This window comes from Musca domestica, unplaced genomic scaffold (assembly GCF_030504385.1).
Source record: "Musca domestica strain aabys unplaced genomic scaffold, Musca_domestica.polishedcontigs.V.1.1 19, whole genome shotgun sequence".
NCBI classification, from domain to species: Eukaryota; Metazoa; Arthropoda; class Insecta; order Diptera; family Muscidae; genus Musca; species Musca domestica.
The window spans coordinates 5,379,903-5,407,546 of NW_026712245.1; the positions used below are offsets into that span (position 1 = coordinate 5,379,903).

At 34.3% G+C, this 27,644-nt stretch overlaps 1 protein-coding gene across 2 annotated transcripts in view; it reads left to right on the forward strand.

The window, feature by feature from the left end:
• Positions 1-27,644, forward strand: part of LOC101895138 (kinesin-like protein CG14535) — a 166,514-nt gene that overhangs the window by 89,225 nt on the left and 49,645 nt on the right. Inside the window, exon 1 of one of the 2 annotated variants that reach the window (XM_059121173.1) lies at positions 11,765-12,584. The exons of the other annotated variant lie outside the window; for it this stretch is intronic. Within the exon in view, the coding sequence (XP_058977156.1) occupies positions 12,574-12,584 (11 nt within the window). The 5' untranslated portion in view covers positions 11,765-12,573. Of the gene's footprint in view, positions 1-11,764; positions 12,585-27,644 lie in introns of those variants that run through there. 2 annotated transcript variants of the gene reach the window in all.

Below are 27,644 nucleotides of genomic sequence, written 5' to 3' on the forward strand. Positions count from 1 at the left end.
AAAGAAAATCAAATTGAAAATGGCAAGGCGTATAATTATGGTGATTTGGTAAGCATTTAGCGTTCAATGTGCGTTATTGCAGCAAGAAAGAGAATACTTGAAAGGTGACTCATGGCAAAATATTGCATGTATGTTACAAATATAAATTGGTGAAACATTAGTAACCCCACGTTGGGCGCCATTTATGTATGCAGTGGCACAATTTGTTATTTGCCAAAATTTAACGTTATAATTAGTATCGATTTTAACCTAGCAATTGGGCACCACTATATTATCACCCGGATTTTTTATAAAACCCCTAATTTAAAACTAATTGAGCTGAATTTTGGATACAACATATTCGATTGAGGAATATAATTAAAATTCTTAATAAACCTATGTCACTTTACTTTACGGTTACGGTAACATTTAAGTCTAAAGTGACACACATTGAACCCAAATTAGCTTGATTTCACAGTTCTGCTTCTAAAGTTTTAAATATCTTAAATTTTTCATAGATGTATGGAAAATACAAATATGTGTATATTATCACCCGGAAGTTTTATGTAGCCCCTAATTTCAAACTAATAGATGATCTTAAATTTGAACACAAGATATTCGGCTAGGGAATATAATTAAATAAACCTATGATACTTTTAAGGTTACGGCAACATGTATGTCAAAAGTAATACACATTGAACCCATATTAGCTCCCCTTCACACTTCTGCTGCTAAAGTTGTAAATAGCTTATATTTTTCATAGATGTATAGGAAATAAGAAAATATACCTATACTCCGTACTTTACGGCTAACTTCTTTATTCAACATTCTCCCTGACACCATTTTTTTAATAGCGAACATTTATCACCCGCTTTCTAAGTATCACCACCAAATACCACCACTTAGACTTAGCACATTTTAAAAAATCTTAACACCAACTGTTATCCTTTGTAGGTTAAGGCCGACTGACTGGCTGATGCTGCTGCCACAGTCTCCTTGTAAACTGTAACGCTTCTCAAATTCACACCACATGTGGTGCGAGTTAACTTTTTTTATTCATAGCAAGAAGTAAAATAAGGATTATACAATATAAATTTTGTAAAATTCTTAAACCAAATGTTGTCAACAAGGATTTAAACAAAAAAAAACTGAGTAAAGAAGGATATTAGAAAATATATACGACCTAAATTATACCTACCAATACAAAGGAAATCAAAGAAGAATATTAATAAAATAGGAAAAGAAAGCATTTTACAGTCCTTTACCTTTGGCAGTTTAAATAGCTGACCATTTAAATATCAGGTGTACTTGAGGTCATGGAACATTTTCCTGTATAAGAACGGCACTTTAACGCCTTCTTATGACAAAGGTGTAAAATAGAGATTTTCTATAAAAGGAAGATTTTCTAAAAATATTCGATAGAAATGATGACCCCTTTGCACATGACCCTCTAGCATCGTGCGAAAATGATATATTGCAGGTCCTCTATGGATAGAAAACCGAGAGAAACTCAATGCAGGTCTTCTATAGATGATAAGAACCAAGGTGATCCCTAGAAATAAAAGTCCTTCTACAAGTCTTTTTATGATTATAAACTCAACAAGTTTGATATAAACAACAAGTCAAAAAATAGAAGGCCTTCTGCACACAGACTTTGCCAAACAAACAATAGATTTTCAAACAAAATGTTTCAAAAATATTTAAAACTTGTTCATTTCGTCGGTGGTTCTAAAGGTCCTGACTGCGTCGGTGCTTCAGCAGGCCTTCTCTACTTAAAATATGCAAATTCTCTAGATAGAAAATTTTTAACTGACTTTCTATAAATGATGGTCTTTCAACAGATACTTTGTAGGTGTTTTATCATCAAAATGCCTTCTTCGGGACTTCTGCATATTCAATGTCCCCTACAGGTTTTCAATAAGTAGAAAGGCTTAAAAGTTCACTGGATAGTCTTAAATATAGAATGCAGACGATTTTCTATACATGGAAGAATTTCTATAGGCCATCCATAGGATGGGTCTCTAAAGATATAAAATTTCGTCAAATCTTTTATAGAAGGAAGACTTTTCTGGACAAAGAAAAGGCAGTTTTACAAATTTTCTAGATGCCTCTTATCACGGAAGGATCTTTGCTAAAATTTTATTAATGGATTCATAACCTTCCAAATGTCTTTTTGTTGACTGAAAACTTTTAATAGGCATTTAATAAATTGAAAACCTTCCACAGGTCTTCTAAAAATTTAAGATCTTTAGCAGATCTTTAATAGATAGAAAATCCGTTTCAGGACTTCCCCAAATTAAAGACTTTCTATAGGTCATCTGTGAATAGAAGGCTTTCTGTGGATCTTTCACAGACCGTAGGAAGGCAAAAATTCTCCTATTAATAGAAAAGAGTCCCTTAAAAAAAAGAATTCCGTCAAAAGATCCTTCCATAGATGGGAAAAATTTTTTAGGTATTCTTTCATTTCTTTAGAATTTTCTAAAGGTCTAATAGAATACCTATTAAAGTCTTCAATAGACAGTTTCTTTATTGACTGAAGATTTTTTATGTGCTTTATGTACAGAAGATACTGGCCATAGTTTTCTGTCCGTAGAATACCTAAAAAAGGTCAATAATATATAGATAGACAAATTCTATGAACAGATTACCTTTTATATGCGCCTTTATGCACTTAAGTGACTTTTGAAAGTTTTTCACAAAAAGGTTTTCCAAAAAAAAAAAAAGAAAAAAATACACACACAAAGAGAAACTCAAAAGTCGGGCGGGGCTGACTATATGACACCCCGCACCACAATGCATATTTAGTAGAGCTCCCGTGATAAAAGAATTTATTTAAATTATATCATACCACCTATCACCATTTGGCTTTCGAGCAGTTATAGTTTGAATTCACAGGGAACTATGTGAGGCATATCCAATTCTGAATCGATTTTCACGAAATTTGACGGAGACTTACTTAACTTTTATACCAAATAACATTGTTATAAAGTGTATGATTTCACTTCGAGAAGGATTATATTAAAAAAATATATATCGGAGTCGAGTTCCACAAAATGGGTACGTACGTCCCTAAATTCACTCCTGAAATCGGATTAAGGATATATATGGGAGCTATATCCAAATCTTAGCCGACCTCGTTAAAATTTAGCAAAGGTATTTCAGAGGTCTATAAGATTTATGGTACCAAATATCATTGTTGTCGAATGCATATTACGAATGTGAGGGACTTAAATACCAAATCTGAACTGATTTTCACCGAATTTGATGTACTTGCTTCTACATTAAATACGGTCTGATGTGCCAAAATGGTCAGGTCAGCTGGACTTATATTGGCCATTTGGTGCACAATTAACACGACATCGGTCGAAGATGTATATTGGTCCGAACCGATTTTGATAAAATTTGACTCAAAATCTGCTGAAGATATATATACGATCCGATTATAACCGATTTCAATAGGGTTCGTCCTTAAGTCAAACACATTTTGTTTGGAAAATTTCATCACAATAAATGCCTGAATTTTGTTCACAAGAATACATGGAAGGACGGACGGTCCCTTGCTTATGTTTTTCACTTCTCGACTTTCACACTTTTTTCATGAAAAAAATGAACTTCTTGTAAAACTCGTAATTTTGCAGCACTTTCGCTCTCGAATATTTTTTACTCGAAAGTAAAATCGAGCAAGTCGGATGTTGAGTTAAAAATGTTGCACCGAACACAAATTGTTAATCAAAAGTCTAATTGTTGTTAAAAGTCTTAAATATGTATCATATTAAATATTTCTCCTGCAGATCTCGATTTTCGAATTCACAACTTTTGGGTTTTTACTTTGCATTTTTATAGATTATACTATTATTTTCAATCCATTAAAAAGAGAAGCAAGTTTTTTGGAGAAAGAAGAGTCTTAACAGCTATTTTAGGGACAAAGGCTTTTTATAGGTCATCTCTAGACCTTTTGCAGGTCTTCTATAGATTACCCTGACCCATTTCAGGATTCCTATAGATAGACCTTCTAAAGATTGCAGTCTTTTTACACGCCTCTTATGAGTAATAATCCGTTTAAAAGTATTCACTTGATAGACAACTTTTTTTTTGGAGGATGTCGTACATGAACGTATTTCCTCCAGGAAAATGTATGCTTCTCCTCTTGTCTTCTTTATATATTAGACCCTGTTCTTAATGCTTTATTTCATTGAATTACAATTCGATGTGATTCATTTACTGAAACAAACTTTCAATACTCGACATTACTAGCTCCCTTTCGAAAACGTCAAAGAGACAACAAAAATCTGTCAAGAAATGTCAAAGAATTTGAATTCCAGAAGTCTATGAATTATGAGATTTGCTAAAACTTCTCCCTCAAAATAATATTCAGCACACATGAAGCTGTTGATGAAGTTGCTTGCTGAACAGCATGTGGTGGTGGTGGCTCTCGAATTGGATTGTAAATACTAAAGTGGCGCCCAACATTTAAAATGTTCAAGTGTTAAGTGATTGGCCTGTTGTTTTCTTGAAAAAACGAAAACAACAACAACAAATGTATATACATATGTATATCAAGAACAAATCGTTTACATAAATATAAAAAATGGATAATTTTTCTTATTACTCCATAGAAAAAGATACATATACCATCAATGATGATGTTGACTTCTGGATATGATAATAAGAAATCGAGGGCTGGGAATACCAAATTCTGGTGTGGGTTAATGCAGTTTGTGTGTGAAAAACATGTGGTGTTCTGTCATGCATCCAACAAAGACAGACACACATTCAGTTGAGTGTCAAATGATTTATGACACATCTAATGACAGATTGATCGTCGTCAGCCCAAGAGGACTAGATGAGAGAATATCATTTTTTTTTTTAAATTTTTTTTCAAAATATTTGAAATTTCTGCTAAGATCGTATAAAAATTCCACCCACCCAAAACTATAGATTTTTGACATTTTGCCACACGCCTTCTCAGTTTCAATTTTTCATTGGATTTTATGGACTGTCTGTTTGGCACCAAAATCTAAATTCCAGCAAAACAAAAATACAGAAGGGGGAATGCCTTCAAATGCCAAATGAGTATTCCAAACTAAAATTTTCTGACTTCTCATAAAGAACTGGTTGCTCTGTTTTAAGTTTTCTTTTCTACTTTTGATGTTAATGATCCATTTTTCGTGAGATTTTCAGAATTTTCGAACTAATTGATCTATGTGATTGTTGTTTTTTTTTTTATTTTCGTTTCTCTGGAGGTTGGCTCGCATTTGACCTGTGGCCCATCTAAATATCTATTTCCTAGAATAATTTCCAATTCGAAATTGTTTCAGTCTGGCCGGTCATATGTGTGAAAATACATGGCTGGTGTTTCTCGCTCTGAATGTTTGAATGATTAATTGTTTTAAAATTTGGGGCGTTAATGACGTTCTTTAACGGATATTGTTTTCATTTTTCAGTCGTGGTATTTGTTGTGCTTCTTTGGTCAATTTGTTATTGCAGTAATTAAGAAGCCAAGGGAAAACAATTCCACTTAAGTTCTGAGATTAATATTTGTAATTTGTTTGTTTGTATTGAATTGGATTTGTGGTGGAAAAGATTTATGAATTATCATAATTTACCGGACCATGGTTATTTGGCAATTCATATGAAAATATTTTGACATCCAAAATATTGTTTGTTTGAAATTTGGAAATACATAAATAAATAATATTTTTTGGATTATAATATTGATATATTGTTTATGGCTAGATTTTGCAATATAACTATGATTTATGGAATGTCATTAAAGGGGCGAATGGAAATGGGAGAAATGCAAAATAGAATGATTTCCAGAAGTAAAGACAATTATTATCTCTTCATGGAAGAATATTAGAAGGATTGCTCTTCATAGGAGCTATGTTAAAAATATTCCAGCCATTGAAGTTCGGTAAAGGAGCTTTTAGACTTTAAACGCCTTAAAAATATTTAGCATTTATAGAGGGTTGGTAAAAATTCGTTGGTTTCAAAGAGTATTTTGAAAGGTCGTCCCATGCACAGAAAATCTGTTCTACTGGTACTTTATAGAAAATTAATAAGAGGTCTTACATCTGTAGGTCCTCCGTATTTGTGGAAAACCTTTAAAACGTTATCAGTCCCTATTAAATAAGAAGAGGGTTTTTTTATCTGTTAAGAGACTTGTTAAAGTTACTCTGTCAATGGGAGAACTGCCAAAGAACCTTCTATTTATGGGAAACTGCAGCAAAATTTATAACTCAGAGAAGATCACTAAAAGTTCTTATATAATGGAGAGACCTGAAAATGTCTCCAATCTGTTAAAGACTTATAGAACTCTTCTATCGAAGAAGGACTTGTAAACGAATTTTTAGGCAAAAATAACATGTGACCTGCCTTGTGTCTATAAAAGACTTGGAATGGGCCTCCTTTCTTTAGAATCTTAACCTTAAAATATTCTGCATTCGAAAAACAAGTAAAAAGCCTTCTATCAACATAATACCTGTAAAAGGACATTCATATATTGAGGTCCTGTAAATATTTTTCTACTTGTGTCAAACATGAATCCTATGAAAATTTTTAATGCAAATGGAAGACTTATGGAATGTTCTTAACTTATAGAAGAGGGAGGTATTCTATTTACATTAGAGCCGTAGAAAGTCATCTGTATGTATCCAAAATATAGAAGAATATTTGCGGAAGATTTTATAACTATGAAGGGACCATTGGAAGGTATCCCATCTGCGAAAGTTATTAAAAGAAAGTTATTAAGAAAAATACCTCTGGAAAGTCCTCTATTTATAGAAGACTTGTGAGAGGTATTTGATACATAAAAACTCTGTGTGGGTTCCTTAAGATTTAATATCTATGGAAGTCCTTTAAAACGTATTTTATTTGTTGAAAGATATATAAAACGCCTTCATGTGAACATAAGTCTCAGGAAGGTCACCAGTCTCTAGAAGACCTCTCTTGAATGATAATATAAAGAAGGATAGAAGATCTGAGGGTGGGTCTTTTATATCCAAAATACCTGCCTGCATACGGAAGTTCTCCTATCTGAAGAAGGCTTCTAGAATAGTTCTTATTTACTGATTTTTTTCTGCAGAAGACATGTGGAAGACTTCCTATGTATGTGAGGTGTCCTATGGAAAGAATTGTAACAATGGAAGGTCCTCTATCTGTTGGATACCCGTGGAAAGCCATTTGTCTCTAAAGGAGAGCCTTTGAAACGTCTCCTATCTACGAGAGATATTTAAGAAGTCCCATATTCAATAAAAAATAATACCTCTGGGAACTCCTCTATTTATAGAAGACCTGTAGGAGGTACACGATACATAAAAAAAATCTTGGGAGTCCTCCAGGTTTCCTAGGAAAATTGTAGAAGATTTTATATGTCTGGAAGGTTCTATCTGTGGAATATATCTGAAATGTCTATAACTAAATATAAGGCTCTGGAGGGTCACAAATCTATAGAAGACTTCTCTTAAAGGATAATCTAAAGAAGAATTCTGTCTGTGGAAGGCATATGGAAGATCTGGGAGGTCTTCTTTACACAGAACACCTGCATAATTTATACAATCTATAGAAGAGCTTCGGAAGATCCCTATTTGAGGAAGTATGATTCCTATGTACTGAAGACCTTTGACAGTTTTTTTTTTTTCATTTTAGAAGACATGAGGAAGATTTACTATCCTTGAGGCCTGTAGGAGCTGTTCTCTTTAGAAAACCTATACATTTTGTTCTATTATGTATGCTATAGGAAATCTATTGGACAGCCTTAAAAGTTCTTCAGCCGCTAGAAGACCAGAGCTCTTTTAGAAGACCTCTGGAGGGGCTTTTATATGGAAAAAACCTGTGGAAAGTCTCTTATCCTGTAAATAGCCTTCCTTAAATAAGACCCTTGGCAGATCTTCTGTAGATGACCTATGAAGATTTACAAAAGACCTCCAAAACATATTTTATGTTTAAAAAAATGGGTAACCGCAGAGACCTAGAAGTTCTGATGCCTACCCTGACTTACTTTTTCTGTGAAAGGTACTCTGTAAGACTCCTTGCTTTAGTTTCGTCTATGACAGACTCTCTGCTTCAAGCTCATCTATGAAAGACTACCTAATTCAGACTCGTCGATGAAAGACTCCCTGTTTTAGGCTCGTCTATGTAAGACTCCTTGCTTTAGTTTCGTCTATGAAATTCTCTCTGCTTCAGATCCTTCTATGAAAGGCTTCATGTTTTAGGCTCGTCTATGACTATGACAGACTCTCTGCTTCAAGCTCATCTATGAAAGACTACCTAATTCAGACTCGTCGATAAAAGACTCCCTGTTTTAGGTTCGTCTATGAAAGACTCTTTGCATCAGAGCTCGTCTATGAAAGACTCCCTGCTTTAGAGCTCGTCTATAAAATACTCCTTGCATCAGCTCTTCTGGGAAATACTCCCTGTTTCTGCTTACCTTTGGAAGGCTCCCTACAGTTCATCATAAGAAACTCCCTGCTTCAGATCTCCTATGAAAAATTCTTTACTCCTGTTCGTCTTAAAAATTTCTATGCTATAGTTCTTCTATGAAAGACCCCCCCCACTTCAGGGCACGTCGTCAGTAAAATTCTCTGCTTAGTTCTTCCGTTGTTGTCCGGCTTCAGTTCGTCTATAGTGGCTCTCATCTTAGTTAGTTTTTCTCCAGCTCGACTTTAAAAGACTTCCTGATTCAGTTTAACTTTCAAAAACTCCCTTCTAAAGCTCATTTATGAAAGAGTGTCCAAATCATGCCACCTGTTAAAGTTTCCGTATCAGCTCGTCCGTGAAAATCTCTCTATCTCAGTTAGTCAATGGAGGCCTCCATATTAGCTGTTCTACATCCTATTTAAGCTTACCTGAAAGGGCCTTTTTTAGATGATACTTACATTTGGAATTGAGGATTTTCCACTATTCCAATAGAGTCTCACTTGACACACTTTTTCTAGGTGAATATTTAAAAACTAATTTTCATCTATACAGAAACTTACCAAGAAAAAACATAACTACAAAAACATATATTATGTTTGACACCATATTAGACCAATAAATATGACAAAGGAAATTGTCAACAGTTTTCCTCTACAAAAATGAAAAAATAGAAAACATAAACATTGTCAAATATTTTACACACACACACATCCAAATGATGCACCTATTCCTAAATCTAGTCCAAGCACCCATCATTCATTCCAAAGTCCATTGACAAAAGTTACTACAAAGGCATTTCTGTTGCTTGCGATGATGATGATGGGGATATTGATGATGATGATGGGGATATTGATGATGACGATGACAATGATGAACCAACAATTTAGAAACATTCTCTATTGGCCTTTTATGCTCTCTCTCGCTATTGCCTTTTGTTGTTGTTGTTGTTCACAAAAACACCCACGTGTTATTACAACGCCAGCAACAACAATAGCAACAACTACAACATGAGCACCCCAAAGAATAGCAACAACTGTGGCAAGAATAACAAAGACAATTTAAAGTGTAAACAAATATTATTTCCAAACAGAACGAGCGAGCAAACGACGAACGCCTCTCTGCCAGCGGTAGTTGTAATTTCACACACACACACACACACACCGAGAGGAGTATCGTAGACGAAAACATTACGATATGGCAAAAAAATGTTAACTTAACAGTGGGTGGGAGAATCGTGTAATGTAAGAGAGTCATTTAACAGTGTTGTAATAGTAAAGGGGGCTCTCTTTAGTTTATTAGCAACATGTTGGTGATGGGTGCAATATTAGTTATTTGGAAAAAAGGCATTGCCATGTTGAAATTTGAACTAGGTATAAGATGAATGTTGCAGCAACATTGTATACCCAAGGGAAGTTCCAAAGATTTAATTATTATTTAAAAAATCTATTTTAAATTTTAAAAATCTATCAATAGGCATGTGGAATGTTATTTGAAGTCATGAGTTCAATATTTAATCTTTAAGGGAGCTCTATATTGTACCTAAAAAACCATCTTACTTATGGGAGATATCTAAATAGAAGGCCTCCTATATATGAAACACCAATAATAGAATACCGTTAGAAGAACTTTTATCAAGAGAAAGCATCCAGAGAGTTTTTAATTTACAGTAGCCCTCTTCAGTCCTTTAAGGTTATTTATCGTTAGATATTCTCTAAACGTAGTTTTCTGACAAATTCAAAATACTTTTCGAATATCTATAATCTTTTCTGTAGCCTTCTTTGTATATAAGACCTTTTAAAGGCATTATATCTACAGGGTAACATAATAAACGGTAACAAAGTCAAACGACATAATTTTTAGTTTATTTTTTTTAATTATATTGAATGAAAGCAAAAAATTTCGGATGTAGCATCAAATTTTTGAATTAGTGTAGATTTGTTCGAATTGTTTACCTTTGGGTACCAGAGGGTATAAAAAGTTCAATTCGGGCACTACTCCGATTTTTCGGAGAGTTGAGATTATATTAAATTCGGGCTTTTTATTGGAGACATACAGAGATATATTGGCCGATAATTTGCATCTGTACACGGGATGTAGTACAGGGTGAAATAAACTGAAAGAAAGTCAAACACCACAATTTTAACATTTTTTAAATATTGTTGAATGAAAGCAACAAATGTCAGAAATGGCGTAAATTTTAGAATAAGTTTGGATTTTTTGGAATTGGTCACCTATGGCTCGAGTTATGGCCTTCAAAAGGCAAATGAAACCGTCACACGCTGGCCGAATGTTGCTCTGCGATATTTTAGCCCATTCCCGGCGAAGCGCTTGCTTGAGGTGATCGACACTTTGGTATGTTTTAGTGCCAACCTTGCTTTCCAAAATACTCCAGACACAATAGTGCAACGGATTGGTATCCAGAGATTTTGGTGGCCATTGTGCGCTGGAAATGAAGCGAGGAACCTCATTTTAGTGGTGCTGAGTCCTGTTAGAATGTCCGAGATCTGCGGCCATAATGTTTGCGTGCTCAAGGTTTTAATACACCCTCCAGAATATTTTCGCGATAATATTCGGCATTTATTCTGATGCCACTGCCGATTAATACGAGCGGAGAGTGACCATCGGCTGTTATGGCGGCCCACACCATCAACATGGCCGGCTCTTGAGTTCTTGTGGCCAACCGAAGGTTCATATTTTCAGCTGACCTCTTTGGCAAGTAAACACGATCATTTTGTTTGTTTACAAAAGGCTGGAATGTTTTCTCATCGGAGAAAGGCAAATTCGGCAGTTCACCACTTTCGGCCAAGCGAAGCAACTATTTAGCTCTTTTAAGTCTATTTTCTTTCCGTTGCGGTGTGAGTTCTTGCACTTTTTGGAATTTTAGCGTTTTAGCATTTTTCAATATTTGCCGAATGGAATATTGCGATATGTTCAGCTCACGTGCCATTTTTCGGCCACTGCGACGCGGGTTTCGATCAAGTCGCTTCTTTACTTTTCGAAACATTTCTGCTGATGTTGCTGATATCTTCCGTCCGCTTCCTTGACGTCTGACTATGCTACCAGTATCACGGTAACGAGCGATGGTACGAGACACAAAAGATTTATTGACATTTAAATGCGGAAGTGCTCTAACGATAGACACTTGTGGTTTTCCAGCCAAATATAAAAAATCACACTATTACGCTTGAATTCCATCACGAATAACTTTTTTTCTGGAAAATTCCCCCCAAAATACTTTTGTACGCTTGTAAACAATATAATGAGATGTCACTGGAATAATTTTATTATTTATTTTTTTTATCTCACCCTGTGCTAATACGCCGCACATAGAATGGTGGAGGGTATACAAATCCCTTAAAGCTCTTTGCAACATTTCCCTAAAGCCGCCCAACAACATTTCCACATTCGACGTCAGAACGCCATGCGTTTCTGTTGTGTTTGAAAACGCTAGCATAACATTTGTGGAGCCGCACCATACGAACACACGACAAATGTTCGTGTAGGTTAAGAGAAATCAACAAAAATACGAAGCAACACAAATTCTATGTTCCCCCAAAAACCGTGCGCCCACTGAGTGTGTGTTTGTTTGTGTGTGTGCGTCGAATTGTGGCTCGTAGGAATCCACAGCCCCCAACAAAAGAAATGTTTAGTAACAAATGAAACGTTGACGGAAGCGGAACTCAGATAACGGTAAAAGCGCACGAACGCTCAAAATGATTTACTTGCATTGGTTGATGATGATAGAGCAATAAATTCCAAACAGCCAGCAAGGTGGAAGGGTTTTAAATTAAAAAATAATAAAAATACGAATAAATCAAATAAAAATGTGAAAATTAAAAAAAAATGAAATTTAGTAAAATTAAACAAAAAGTTTATTTAGAATGAATAAATGTGTGTGTCTGAAAAAGTTGCAAAGAGAAAAAATATTTTATATTTCCAAACCGACGAATCTCACCCTCCCTGTCTCACAAACAAGTGTTGATTAAAATGTGCAATTTAAATAAATGTTAAGTGTGCCGGAAAGAAAAAGTTTTGTAAAATAAATAGTGCAATAAATTTATTGAAATTAAATATCAGTTAAAAGAGAGAAAAACGCCCTTTTAAACTGGTGAAAGAAAAAGAAACTTGGATATCTTCAAAGGATTTGATTTTGCATACAACTCTTGAAGGAGCTCAATGGATAAAAGGTTAATATTCATATTTTATTTTTCATGTGATAGGTGTATATAAATGTTATTGAATGAAATATCTTGGAAAAATTGATAAATAATTAATAAATTAAATAATATGGAACCAGAGACTGTATATCTTGATATAGTCATGATAAGAAATTAAGGATTGTCGACAAATATAGACAGTCTCTTTGTGAATTTGGATAAAGACCTTGATGCCTGTTCTTGATGAGAAATGTATACCATCTTAACTTGTTGAAAAATGTGTGTCCTATGAAATTAACTTCTGATTGACCAGTGAAATCTGGAAGCCATTTCCTTGAAAAGTCAACGTCGAAACCTCAGTCGAAACTTATAATATCACAACAAAAAAATAAATCTAAACATTAGAAATTTGTATCGAACAATTTAATAAGTGTCAGTTGGTTCTGCCGACAGATGTATACCCACAGCCGATGTTCGATTATTTAAATATATTTTGACTTCTGCTATGATTATTCAAATTGTTGTCCCTCTATGGAGTGTGTTCCGAAGGAATGGGCCAATATTGTCTATTTCGTATCGGACCTAATTAAATGTGATATAAATATTGCGACGTGCCAGGTTTGGACTATATTGATTACTTCCTTGAGATTATCTCAAGATTATTTTCTTTGAAATTATATTACTTGAGATTATTTTCTTGTAGAAAATCTTAAAAAGTGCGTGAGGTGCCAGATATAGTCGAGTAAGCTTTTCCATTTTCATACTTCATCTAATACCGATAAAAATATTGACATGGGAAAAATTACAAGAATATCGAACATTTATATCCAATTTTATGCGAAATCATAAATCCCATATTCATTTCAGGTTTCTGGTTAAGAGAAATATTTAGATAAAGCAAGTTGTAAAGAATCGCTGACATGTTTCCCAAATTGTGACAGATAAAAGTATTGGAAACCTTGAACCCTATGTATCAGAAAAAATGGTCCGATCTCTACCATCTTTTTAACAAATCTTATGTTGATGAAAATATTGAGAAGCTCTAAGTCTGAATAGAATCGGAAGTTAATTTTGCGTTTTACGAGCTTCATGGATACTCAAAATTTTGATCCTTTGTGGGGGAGGTACCAGAAGGAGTGGACCGATATATCCCATCTTCACACTAGATCTTGAGTTAGTAGAAATAAATATGAAGAGAACCGGACGTTTATTTCGGATTTTGTAATCCTTTTGGTTATTCAAAACTTTGACCCTTTGTGGGGTGGTACCAGAACGAATGGTCCGATCTCTACCATCTTTATAAAAGATCTTGCGTTTATGAAAATATTGAGATGTGCCAAGTCTGAATGGAATCGGATGTTAATTCAGTGTTTTAAGAGCTTAATGGATATTCAAAATTTCGACCTTTTGTGGGGGAGGTACTTGATGGAGTGGACCGATATTATTGCACCTGACCTAGAACTGACGTGAATATCAGGATTTGCAAAGTTGGAACAAAATTGGATTATCGATTCTCTTTCTGTACAGAAAATATATATATTTTTTGAAAATCTCGATCATTTGTGTGGGAGGTACCAAAAGGAGTGGACCGATATATTCTATCTTCACATTAGACCTTAGGTTAATAAAATTATTGTGATGTGCGTTATTTGAAGACAATCGTATTCTAACATCACATTTTATATGAGTTCTAATTATTAAAAATTGTGACCCTTTGTGATGGAGGTAGTTGATGGGGTGAATCGATATTGTCCATTTTCGCACCTGACGTGGCACTGATGCAAGTATTAGGATTTGCAAAGTTGGCGCGAAAACGGATTATCCCTTATCTTTCTATGCAGTAAAATATTTGCTTTGAAAATTTCGACCTTTAGTGGGAGAGGTCCCAGAAGGAAAGGACCGATATTGCACATTTCCGAACTGGATCTAAGTTTGACAATAATATTACAATGTACCAAGTTTGGACCAAATCCGATACTTCCTTCGAACGTTATCATGCACACCGACCAACCAGACAGACGGACATCGCTAGATTGACTTCAAATGCCCTGAAACGGCTGTCATTTATACCAACTTTCGCAGGTATGAATAGCATCTGCTTTTCTAGAAATTCCCTAATTTTTTGGCATTGAATTTCGTTTTAATTTTGTGTTCGCTACTTGTGTTACTATTTATTACTCCATCTGTCGGTATAACCAAGTGTCACAAATATATTAAAATAATATATTTTCATATTAGTTTCGGCTATGAAAAATGAAGGTTTTTCCAAGTCCAGTTATGATCTCAAATGCTACACCAATTAGTACCAGGAAGTTTCCGGACACAATTACCTTGATTAAGTTACCTTGATGTATTTATGAAAAGAGCGACATCTATTTTTCAATTTCAGTATTAATAAATGGGTGCATACTATTTGGCGCTAAAAGAATTCTACATGCAGTAAAAGTTCAAAAATTTCCTGTCATTATTTTATTCCTTACCACCTAATGGTATTTATTAGGTGTTCATATGTAATAGTTTACAGATTGTGACTTACATGATAGTATAGGATTTTATGCTGTGTTCCGATAATTTTTTTAAGGTTAATCTAGTTACAGAGCAATCTGAGGCAAATTCCTCGTCTAGAAATACAGGGAGGAAAAAGTAATTTGTTTTAGATATTAGTCGTAAGATTTCATTCAGTTATAGTTCGAGAATTCCATTCCAAAATTTCAACAATTCCATTTCTAATTCGAATTCGAAATTCGTATGAAATTCTTTAATTACAATTAAAATGTTTCGAATTACTTCTGAACGGGGGTGGTAAAATGTCAAAGTTAGATGGCGCTCCATCTAATCAGAATTTGGCAATTACGTTACTATTTCTTACGCAGCCAAATCTGTCGGGTAAAAAGTTTATAAGGCGGGTATCATTTGGGTCATTTCTGATTGTTTCATCTTTAATTTGCCTACAAGTTTTGTCAATTTTTCGAAGACAGGAATGTTAAAATTTGGTATTGGTTGTAGAACTGAAATGGGGGCTCTTGTCTCTTTTTCACTTGTGGGTTGTTGGGATATAAATTTCCCCTCACTTTTCAGATAAAGTTGCAAAGGCCTTTTTACTGGACAACTTTGGCCGAGCAAAAATTAGTAGAATGACTGCAAACATAATTTTATTGACTGATATTTTGATATCGAAGGAACACAATCTATTTTTGATATTTACCGTACTTTCAAATATAACGTAAATTCCCAAATGTAATCCAATTTCCGAACATTTTGCATGTTTTGACTATCATTAGACCTAAACCTCAAATTAGAGTTGATGAGTGCATTTTTTCAATTTTAATATCTTTCTTCATAATCGCAATAAATGTTTTGCCTTTTTGACAACTTTAAAATAAGGCTAGAAAAAGGGTCCCTTCTTTAAAAAATCTCTACTTGCCAATTTCAGCCGAGAAAACTTTAATAACATGACTGCAATAATTGTATTACCTGATATGTAGATTATGTAGCATTGCCCTCTACATTTGACATTTTTCCAAGTCCTTCATTCCCATACTTTCAGGGTATATGCAGAAAATTAGAAAAAAAAAACTGGAAAAATATGGCCGAAGAAATTCAGAAAAGCAGAATGATAATAATCTTCTGATTTTCTAATCGTTTGATTTTCATATATGCCCTCTACATTTGAGATTTTTGGTAGTTTTCCATTCCCATGATTTCAGGACATATGAACAGCGCCCTCTTTAATCTAGTTTCCTTAAATTCATAAATTTATATCTTGTTCCAATTTTTGGCCCATTCTATTTTCATACTCTCCCACATAACATCAAAGGATTCTCTCATTTTAGTTTTTTTTTGGATATCATTAGACCGAAACCGCAAATTAGTCTCGATGAATGTTGATGATGATGAGGTCCTATTCAAATTCTAATATTGAATAGCTGCTACTAATTGGTTATATTTATACATTCAAAAAGGATCCCAAAAAACAACCAAACATATGGCAAATAGTATCTTAATTGAATTGTAGGAGTGAAAATATGGGTGTAACCTGCAATTGCAATAACCCATCAATATAATGATTATCAGCCAGCCCGTGAGCCAGCCAACAACATCATTCGACCTGGTTAGCAGGGAGCAGAAAACATACAACCACTTAACAGAACTATTGCAGCCTGCTGGTTTTAGTTGTTAATGGATACGGTGCTTGAGTGTGTGTGTGTGGAGGTGGTGGTGTATGGTTGGTTTTGAGGTTCATTTAAATGTCATAATTTCCAAGTGTCAAGTCTTATGCTTCCAGATCCCTTGTACTCCACCCATCCATGGATGACTATTTGAAATAACCGCAAATAAATGTCTTGCCACAAGTGCAGACTGTTGCTGTAGCTGCTGCTGCACCCAAGGATCTGATACATGCAAGCGATATCCTTTGCTTTTCCCCATTACATATCCTTGGTGTAAGCAGAAATGAAAACGAACAACAACATGTGGTGAAGTGTCTATGTGGGTGTGTGTGTGACCGGTATATGGCTCTTGTGTTTGTGGGTCCTATTAAATACGACAAACAAGTGTAACAACGCCAATACAATGGGCCACCAGGATAATACAAAAACGACTGGAGCAACAACAACAACCACGACACAGTTTGTTGGTTGCATGGTAAATGTTAGTGACAGACTGCAAAAATAACAAAAACAACAACAACAGCTAAAGGAAAACCTCACATACAAGTATTTCTTTTGAACTGAAAGCGGCTGTAGCAATAACAACAACAACAACAAAAGGGTGTGTTAGTTAGTGCTCTTTAACCGGGTAATGTTGCTTTGCTTTGGCTGTTGAGCCTTTCCCTTATCCCCATTTTGCAAAAACAACTACAAGTACAAAAACAACAAAAAGGGAACGTAAGGATGTACAGGACTATAATACACTGCTGCTGGTGTATCGCTTTGATTGCATTCATTGTTTTTGTTGTTGTTGTATTTTATGGAGTAATTGTCGTTTGCTTTTTTCACTTTCTGGCCCTAGTTATTGTTCGTTCGTTTGTTTGTTTGTTTTTGTTTAAATGGCGATGATGGTGCTGATGATGCCGTTGAAGTACAATGAGTATGGACCGGGTGTTAAGAAGTGGGTGTTGAACAATTTTATAACCGGCACCCCCCCTTCCATCCCCACACCCCCACTGTTACCACAAAAATTTACAACAACTACCAACCCTTTTCTTGTTTAACTTTCAACTTTAAGCCTTCGCCAACAAAACAATCAGTTACAACTTCTAGGCTTCAGCCATATTCCATATTCATATGCATATACGTATGTCTGTGTGGGACATTTGGGGAGCACCAAGAAATTGGAGAGCGAGATGAGACAAAAATTGTTAGTGACACAACAATGACAAAATCAATTATTTTTAACAACATTGTTGTTACTCCTGATGTTGTTGTCACCGGTTTTTTTTATTTTCGTTTTTGAGTAGACGTTGGGGGGAATGAATATATTCCACAAATACACATACACACTCACTCACACTTTTGGGCCTCAGCATGAGTTACTTCCATTTTGACATAAATCTTTTTTATGAGTTTTTACTCTATGGGGTGGAGAGGGGGTAGGGGTAGGTGGAGAAAGAGTGTTGCTTTGTTTGTTAAACGACTTCAGTAACCAGTGAAGCATCCTTTAATCTACTCCACTCCAGTTTTATGGAATTTAAAAATACTCCTGAGGCTGTGTCTCAGTTTAACAGTGATTGAATTTTCTTTATTTTTGTGAAGGGAAAAATGTATTTTTTAAATGGGGAATTTAAGATGCTGCATAATTTCCAAGTTGTGGAAAATAATTGCGGTTTTAAGTTAAGTTCCATGAATGTTGCATAGTTTTAGGCTGTTGGGGGGGTTATGTGATGTTTTCAACAAGTTTGTATCCTTGGAGAAGCCTGTAATTTAAATACATCTTTGTAAAATAAGTTTTATGGTCCAAGTACGTCCGGGAATAATTTTAATGGTTTCTTCCAAGACATATAGTGAAGTTAAAAGTTATGTATATGTAAAAAAGAGATTCGTGTCAGTTGAAAGTCTAAAGTGTCAAGTTACAACTAATTATCGTAGGTTTGTAAAAAAATATATATTTTCGTTGATTTTTTATCGCAAATATTTCTAAAAAACAACTAGTGAAATATTTGGGAAAATACTTTAAAGAATATATCGTGAAATTTTTAAGAATGACTGAAAAAATATAAAATGGAAAACATATTATATAAGTAAAAACATATTAAGAGAAATGAAGCTTAGATAATTTATTCAAATTTATCTTCAGGAAAGAAATCTTTTTTTTTTTTTTGTGGAATATATCTGGAATTTAATCTTGTTTGTGATTTTTGTTGTTTATATTGAGGGTTAAAGCATTGCATTGTCGGAAAACCTAAAATTCACTGATTTTTATTATTATTATTATTATTTTTTTTTTTTTTGAAAGATATATCCTAAAACTTTGTAAAAATACTTGAAGATGCACCAAAGACCTTTTTTATATTTTAAGGAAAAATACGGAGGAATTTTGTAAATGTATTAGAAAGTACCACATAATTTTGTACATTTATTTTGGGATAATATCGCGGAGTATTTTTATACCCTAAGCCCCACTTTGGTACCGGGTATTATGGATTTGTGTTTTTTTTTTTTTGTAACATAGAGAGCTACAATAGTAAGATATATAGACCCAGAACTCCTTTTGATGATCTGCATAGAATCAAGGCCTGTCCATGTATTTTTGTAAACAAATCACAGGTCGCATTTATTGTCCGATTAAGATGAAATTTTTCACAAATCATTTGTTTGGCCCAAGGACGAACCATAGTTGTGAGAATCACTTCAAATATAGATATAGCTCCCATTTATATCTTCCTCCGATATAAATGTTATAAGACGCCAGGATGTACTTCAGCACATCCGATCGAATTCAGCCAAGAAGCAAGTACTTAAAATTTTAGCTCAGATATAGCTATAACTTTGGTTCAGATATAGCGATAACTTCCATGTTTATGTTTCTTCCGATTTTAGCGTTTAAGTCCCTCTCATTCGTAATGTACACTGCACAACAATTACAGGGTGAGATAAAAAACTGTAACAAAGTCAAACGCCATTTTTCTTTTAAATCTTATTGAATAAAAGCCAAAAAAGTCGGAAATAGCATCAACTTTTAGAATAAGTTTAGATTTGTTCGAATTGGTCACCTTTGGCACGAATTATAGCCTTCAAACGGCCAATGAAACTGTCGCACACTGCCCGAATGTTGCTTGGCGGTATTTTGGCCCATTCCCAGCGAAGCGCTTGCTTGAGGTGATCGACACTTTGGTATTTTTTAGTGTCAGCCTTGCGTTCCAAAATACTGCAGACACAATAGTCTAACGGATTAATATCCGGAGATTTTGGTGGCCATTGTGCCGGAAATGAAGCGAGGAACCTCATTTTTATTGTTAGGTGGCGCGTGCTGAGTGCGATGGTGCTGAGTCCTTTTGGAATGTCCAAGGTCTGCGGGCCCAAGGTTTTAATACACCATCCAGAATATGTTCGCCATAATATTCGGCATTTATTTATGCCACGGTCGATTAATACGAGCAGAGAGCGAACATAGGCTGTTATGAAGGCCCACACCATCAACTTGGCTCTTAAGTTCTGGTGGCCAACCGACCTCTTTGGCAACTAAACTCGATCCTTTTGTTTGTTTACAAACTGCTGGACAACGAATGTTTTCTCATCGGAGAAAACCAAATTCGGCAGTTCACCACTTTCGACCAAGCGAAGCAACTCTTTAGCTCTTTTGAGTATATTTTCTTTCTATTGCGGTGTAAATTCTTGCACTTTTTGGAATTTCAATGACTTTACCCCGAGCTCATTTTTTCAATATTTGCCGAATGGAATATTACGATATGTTCAACTCACGAGCCATTTTTCGGCCACTGCGACGCGGGCGTCGATTAAGTCGCTTCTTTACCTTTCGAACCATTTCTGCTGGTGCTACTGTTTTCTTCTGTCCACTTCCCTGACGTCGGGCTACGCTACCAGTATCATGGTAACGAGCGATGGTAAAAGTCACAAAAGATTTATTCACTTTTAAATGCTGGAGTGCTCTAACGATAGCCACTTGTGGTTTTCCAGTCAAATATAAAGAAATCACACTATCACGCTTGAATTCCATCACGAATAACTTTTTTTCTGGAAAAGTCTCACCAAAATGCTTTTGTACGCTTGTAAACAATATAATGAGCTGTCACTGGAATAATTTTAACAGCTGTCGGACGAATGGCTTAGAAATGACAGCAGTCTGAAGTTGGTTACAGTTTTTTCATCTCATCCTAACTATCTTGGCTTCGGAATTACATTCCAAATATTTATACATGGGGACCAAAATAATTTCCTTTATATAAGGAAAGCTTTTTATTTTTCTGTTTGTGCCCCATTGAATGATTTAATAATTTTCCCTTCTATATTTTAGCTGATGTTCGTGGTTTAAATTTTCTTAGCTTTATTTGAAATCCTTTATACTTTAAAATTGACTCCCTTTAATGTACCCCACAATTTAACCCATTTCACTATAATAAGCCACATTTTTTATTTATTTATTTTTTGTTTTTTTCAACGGAAAATTTTCCACCGTGAACTCTTTAAACATAAAATATTAAAGATGTGCCCCTATTTCAGCTTTCTTCGCAGATAAGCCCAACCAAGCCCCAAGAAACGCCTTCTTCTTTACATAAAGGAAATTATTATGGTCTCCATGTATCTTTTTCTTATTCTTTCATTTATCCCCTTCATCGCTTTTTTATTTACAATTACTCGACGACGATGATGATGACATTAATATGATAATAATTCCATTTTGTCTGGCTTTAGTCTACTGGCCGTCCAGCGAGCTACTACATCCGCTTATTATCATAACTTTGTTGTTGTTGTTATTGTTGTAGTAACGTGACGCCATTCAATAACCGACTCATCCCACAACTCCTTGTGTTCATCGTCAATAGTTGTTGTTATTATTTTATTATTGTTGGTTATTGTTGTTTTTATGAACTGATGCATTGTTGCTGTTATCATTATTGTTTAATAAGTATATATTACTACTACTATGACTACTATTATTAATACTAAACAATAATCGTAGGCAATATAAATAGTAACTAATAATAAACAATAATGAGAGACAACAATGAACTGTGTTAATAGGATTATAGTGAGAATGTGTTTGTGATAGAGTATTAGTGACAGATCCGAGTATTACATAACTGAACTTATTAAATTTTTGTAGAATATATATTAAGTGACAAAAAAAAAGAAAGGGATTGATTTTGCGATAATCTACAGCAGTAAAGAAGTTTTTATTTACTCTCGAATTCGTTCACATGCAAACTAGATCTTAATTGCAAAACTCCTTATCATATCTTCATTCAAACAGTTTCAAGACCTTATCGAATTTTATTGAATACCTGGGTGCAGAAGTAGAAATATACACAGTATTAATAAATAATTAATTATGTAGTCCGAAAAATCTTTATTCTTATTTTTTTATAAAAATACCAAAAAACTCACCCACATGTTACTTTGTGGCGCTTTCTACAATTTACAGAACTCGATGTGTTCTTAGTTGAAAATGGGAAATACAAGAAGTGAGGCTAACTCTCATTCACTTGTGAATGAATGTGTCATATCAAAAAGCTGAAAAAGCCCAGTAAAAATTACCTTCGCCGGAATGAAATCCTGATATCGATAGGGATCCGTAAATAATGCAAAGCTGTCAGTTACGTTTTAAAAAACATTATATGAAGTCAAGTCAATGGAGGAATACTCCGGACTTTCTATAACACCATAATTTAATCTATAAAGATTTGAAAATCTTTAATAGGTTTAAAATCATTTATTTAGACAACTCTAGTCAAATCCTCAATTATGGGTCTAATAGTTCTGGTATTGATTTTTATTTAAAACTTATTGAAAAAATACGATATTTTTCAAAAATAAGAAAATATTGAGGAATAGAAGTCGATGGTACTTCAAAAATACATAAAAATAAATACATAAAAATACTTCAAAAATAATAATTATTCAGAAAAAGATTTTGAGAAAAATATTAGCAATTACACCGTTCTTCTCAAGATATTACTGGATATCCAAGATCTTATTTTTGATTCCAAAAAAATTAAACTTTTATAAAAATAAATACTGCGAAATATACTTTCAATTTTTTTAAAATTTCACACATATTGGATAATATTATGAAGAAAATCATAAAATATTTTATAAAAATAAAAAAAATATATATCCACCAAATCACAGGGTGAGATAAAAAAAACTGCAACAAAGTCAAAAGCCCTAAATTTTACATATTTTTAAATTTTATTGAATGAAAGCAAAAAACGTTGGAACTTGAATTAAATTTTAGAATAAATTTAGATTTGTTAGAATTGGTCACCTTTGGCATGAATTATGGCCTCCACACGGCCAATGAAACCGTCATACGCTGCCCGAATGTTGCACTGCGGTATTTTGGCCCATTCCCAGCGAAGCACATGCTTGAGGTGATCGACACTGTGGTATGTTTTAGTGCCAACTTTGCTTTCCAAAATACTCTAGACACAATAGTCCAAAGGATTGCTATCCGGAGATTTTGGTGGCCATTGTGCGCTGGAAATGAAACGAGGAACCACATTTTGTAATCATTTTTGGGTGGCGCGTGCTGAGTCCAGTTGGAATGTCCAAGGTCTGCGGCCAAAATGTTTGCATGTCCAAGGCTTTAATACACCCTCCAGAATATTTTCGCGATAGTATTCGACATTTATTCTGATGCTACGGTCGATTAATACAAAGGGAGAGCGTCCATCGACTGTTATGGCGGCCCACACCATCACCATGGCCGGTGCTTGAGTTCTGATGACCAACCGAAGGTGCACAATTTCAGCTGACCTCTTTACAAGTAAACACGGTAATTTTGTCTGTTTGCAAACTGCTGGACAACGAATGTTTTCTCATCGGAGAAAACTAAATTCGACAGTTCACCACTTTCGGCCAAGCGAAGTAACTCTTGAGCTTTTTTGAGTCGATTTTCTTTCTCTTGGTGTGTAGGTTCTTTCACTTTTTGGAATTTCAATGGCTTTACCCCGAGCTCATCTTTCAATATTTGTCCAATTAAATATTGCGATATGTTCAGCTCACAAGCCATTTTTCGGCCACTGCAACGCGGGTTTCGATCAAGTTGCTTCTTTAGTTTTCGAACCATTTCTGCTGATGTTGCTGTTTTCTTCCGTCCACTTCCTTGACGTCGGGCTACGCTACCAGTATCACGGTAACGAGTGATGCTAAGAGAGGCAAGAGATTTATTCACATTTAAATGCTGGAGTGCTCTAACGATAGCCACTTGTGGTTTTCCAGCCAAATATTATGAAATCACACTATCACGCTTGAATTCCATCACAAAGAACATTTTTTCTGGAAAATTCTCACCAAAATGCTTTTGTATGCTTGTAAACAATATAATGAGCTGCCACTGGAAAAATTTTAACAGCTGTCCGACGAGTGGCTTAGAAATGACAGCAGTCTGAAGTTGGTTGCAGTTTTTTATCTCACCCTTTATAATTTTCAATTTCAGTACATAACTTTCGAATGTAATTTTCTTAAAAACTATTACAGCTAGGTTCATGGTTTTTTTCTGAGATTTCTAGTGAAATTCTGTGTAGAATATTTCTTCTTCTGACACTCTTTGCCTAAAACGAAATTTTATGCCACTTTCAGCCATAAACTCGAAAAAAGTCAGAGGAAACATTAATCAAAAATATTAGGAATATATCCTGGTATTTATTTTTTATTTATTTATTTATTTATTTATTTTTTTTTTTTGTGGAATATTGATCTAAAAATTTTTCTGATAAGCAATGACAGTAAAGATTTATTTTTCTTGATGGCTTATTGTCAAATTTGAAGGAAAACATTTTTGTCTCTGACGACGTCCTTCTAAAATGATGCTTTGTTGGAGATTTATACACAAACTGACATCAAGAATGACTTCAACCCGTAATATTGCCAAAGACATTATATACCTAAAGTACGCGGATTTCGAGGAATCTTAAACCGAAAATATCCAAAATTTTGGGAGAAGAGGGAACTTGTACGCTCTATTTTTGTTACTCTGCGATGGAAACTTTCAAAACTCCTTTTCAGATGTCTTTCTTTTTAGCTATAATTTCATAATCTGCTGGATTTTTCCCACTGTTATTGACAAAAATTGACTTTTGTATAAATGTATAAATACTCCAAAAAAAAATTTACTTAGCTCTGCAGCATTCCAAACATTTTTAAAATCCCAAACTTTTTTAGAATTTTGATTACCCGATTTTTAAATCCATCTTCTATTGAACATGTTATCAATGTTTAGCAATTCCATATAATTTTCTTTAATGGCAACGTATGCCATCAAACCAAGATCAATATAAGATATGGGTGGAACCTCTACTCAGACATAGACTGGTTTATATGAATTTCATGAATAGTGTTTTTTGCCGGATTACAATTTTTTCTAATTTTTCAAAATTTTTAAAATATTTCCTTATAAGTCTCAAAAAAAAAAAAAAAAAAAAAAAAACACGATCTTATTCCAGTTTTCACTTTTTTATTTTATCAATGGCAAATTAGCTTCCCAAAAGTTCCATTTTCCTTTTATGAGTCTCCCAACATTACCCAATTTATGAATGGCATAGTAAATGATACAAGGGCCGATAAGTCCCAACAAACACTTGTCGTCCGAACTGTGCTTAGTCATTTGTCAATGAAATGAATTGGATACAAAGCCAATCAACGTCAACCCAACAATAACAACAACCACACAGAACTACCGAAAGTTGTAGTTTTCTCCAACAGTTTTCTCTTCAAACATTCAATGGCCAATTGTTGTTGCTGCTGTCGTTGTTTCTAGTGGTGTTGGCGGTCCTATGTGTTAATCAATTATGGGAAATTGTAATTGAGTTGTTTGATGTTGTTGTTGTTGTTTTTGTGGTGTTGTGTCGGCTTTTGGTGCCTTTGTGCGGTTTCAAGTGGTTTTTGTGTCGGTGGCGCTGATATGATAATTTGTATTCAATTAGTAACATTTCCAGGCCCATCTATTTTTTTCTTTTTTTGTTTACATGTTTCATTTTCAAGTAATTTATCCGTTTAATATCATTTTTGTTTCCAAAAAAGGTTTTGTCAAGTGCATTAAATGTTTTTTTTTTAATTCTTTCTTATCGTGGGAATCAAGTTTGGGATTTATGAGGAAATATAAATTTGGAATTGGGAAAATTATGAATTTGTTTTATAGTTTATGGTTTTTGTTGATAGTTTTATGTTCACTGGGGGTTTTGCCACAACTCAAGTGGGGTTTTTAAGAATTGCCTAAATTGTTAGGAAGAAAATAATAAATAACTTTTGTGTGGGATATTGTTTGGAATTTCAATTAAAGGAGTAATTTTTGATATGGGCTCTATTCAAAAAGGCACATTTTACTTTAGGTTCAAGTAACCTTTTACTGTCGGATGAAGTTTTGGGAAGTATTTTATGACGTGGTGGTAAATTGTACTCATGTTAATTTTACAAAAAAAAAAAAAATGTTTTTTTTTTAAATATTTTTTTTATAATTGTTTGTTTTATAAGCATAAGCTTGTAAATATTAAATTACAATATGCAACAAGACACATTTTTTTCATCTAAACAAAACATGTACTTTTATTTCTCTTCATGGAAAAGAGAAGATGTGAAGAGAGGGTAAAATTTACCAATATCTCGTTAGTTAAAGATTAAAGTGCATTTAGATGTTAATAAAAAATGCTTCCAAAATCCATTTGAGATCGTATAAAAATTGGAGTCGGAGTTGAAATCTTGAGATTTGATTTTGTATGACTACAGAATGTATATATCATTTGTTACGGCCAAAACGTGTCTCTAGGTCTCTTTGGACCAAATCCGTTTTAGGACATTTAGAGTCGGTCTAGGGATGTCCGTCCGTTCGTTTGTCTGCCTGGTTGGTGCGCACTATAACTCACTAAGGGAGTATCCGATTTGGTTCAAACTTAGTACAACGTAATATTTTTGTCAAACTTAGATCGAGTTCGAAGATGGGCAACATCGGTCCACACCCACGCCACAAAAGGTAATAATTTTCAATGGCAATAATTTACCTCACAGATAGAGAAAGCATCATTCGCTTTTGTGCAAACTTCGCAAATCCCAATATTTTTATCAGTGCTAAGTCTGGTTCGAAAATGCACAATATTGGATCAAGAACCCCCCACAACGGGTCAATAATTTCAAAAATTAAAACTCTTATAAAATGTGAAAAAAAGATTCCGATTCAAATTGCGCATATCTAAATATTTTTACCAACACAAGATTTGGTATGAAGATGGAATATATCGGACCACTCCGTCTGGAAATTCCCCCCTTTGGTAGCCATGAGTATCCCGTAAAATGGGAAATGAGCATCCGATCAATTTTAAACTAGACACATTCCAATATTTCAACTAACACGAGATTAGGTATAATGATGGATTACATCGCACCACCCTTACTGGTAACTCCCCCACAAAGGGTCAAAATTTTGAATAACTAATACGATCATAAAATGCGAAATGAGCATCCAATTCTCTTCAATTTCACATATCTCAACATTACTACTTAAATACAAAATAAGCAGCCGATTCATTCTAAACTTCAAACATTCCAATATTTCTGTTAACAAAAAATCTGATGTGAAGATGATAAATATGGACCAAAGCTTTCTAGTAAATCTCCCACAACGGGTCAACCTTTTTGAATAAGTATGAAGCTCATAAAACGAGGAAATAAGCTTCCGTTTCCATTCAAACTCTGAACATACCAATGGTTGCATCAACACAAGATCTAGTGTGAATAAGGAATGTATCGGACCACTCCATCAAGTATTCACCCCACCCCCAAAGACTCAAAATTCTGAATTTTTATAACTTTTAGTATTATATCTTATTATAATGCTATTATCGTCGGAGTTCCTAATTTTTCTATTAGCACAAGATCTGGTGTAAATATGGAAAAAATCGGACCACTCCATCAAATACAC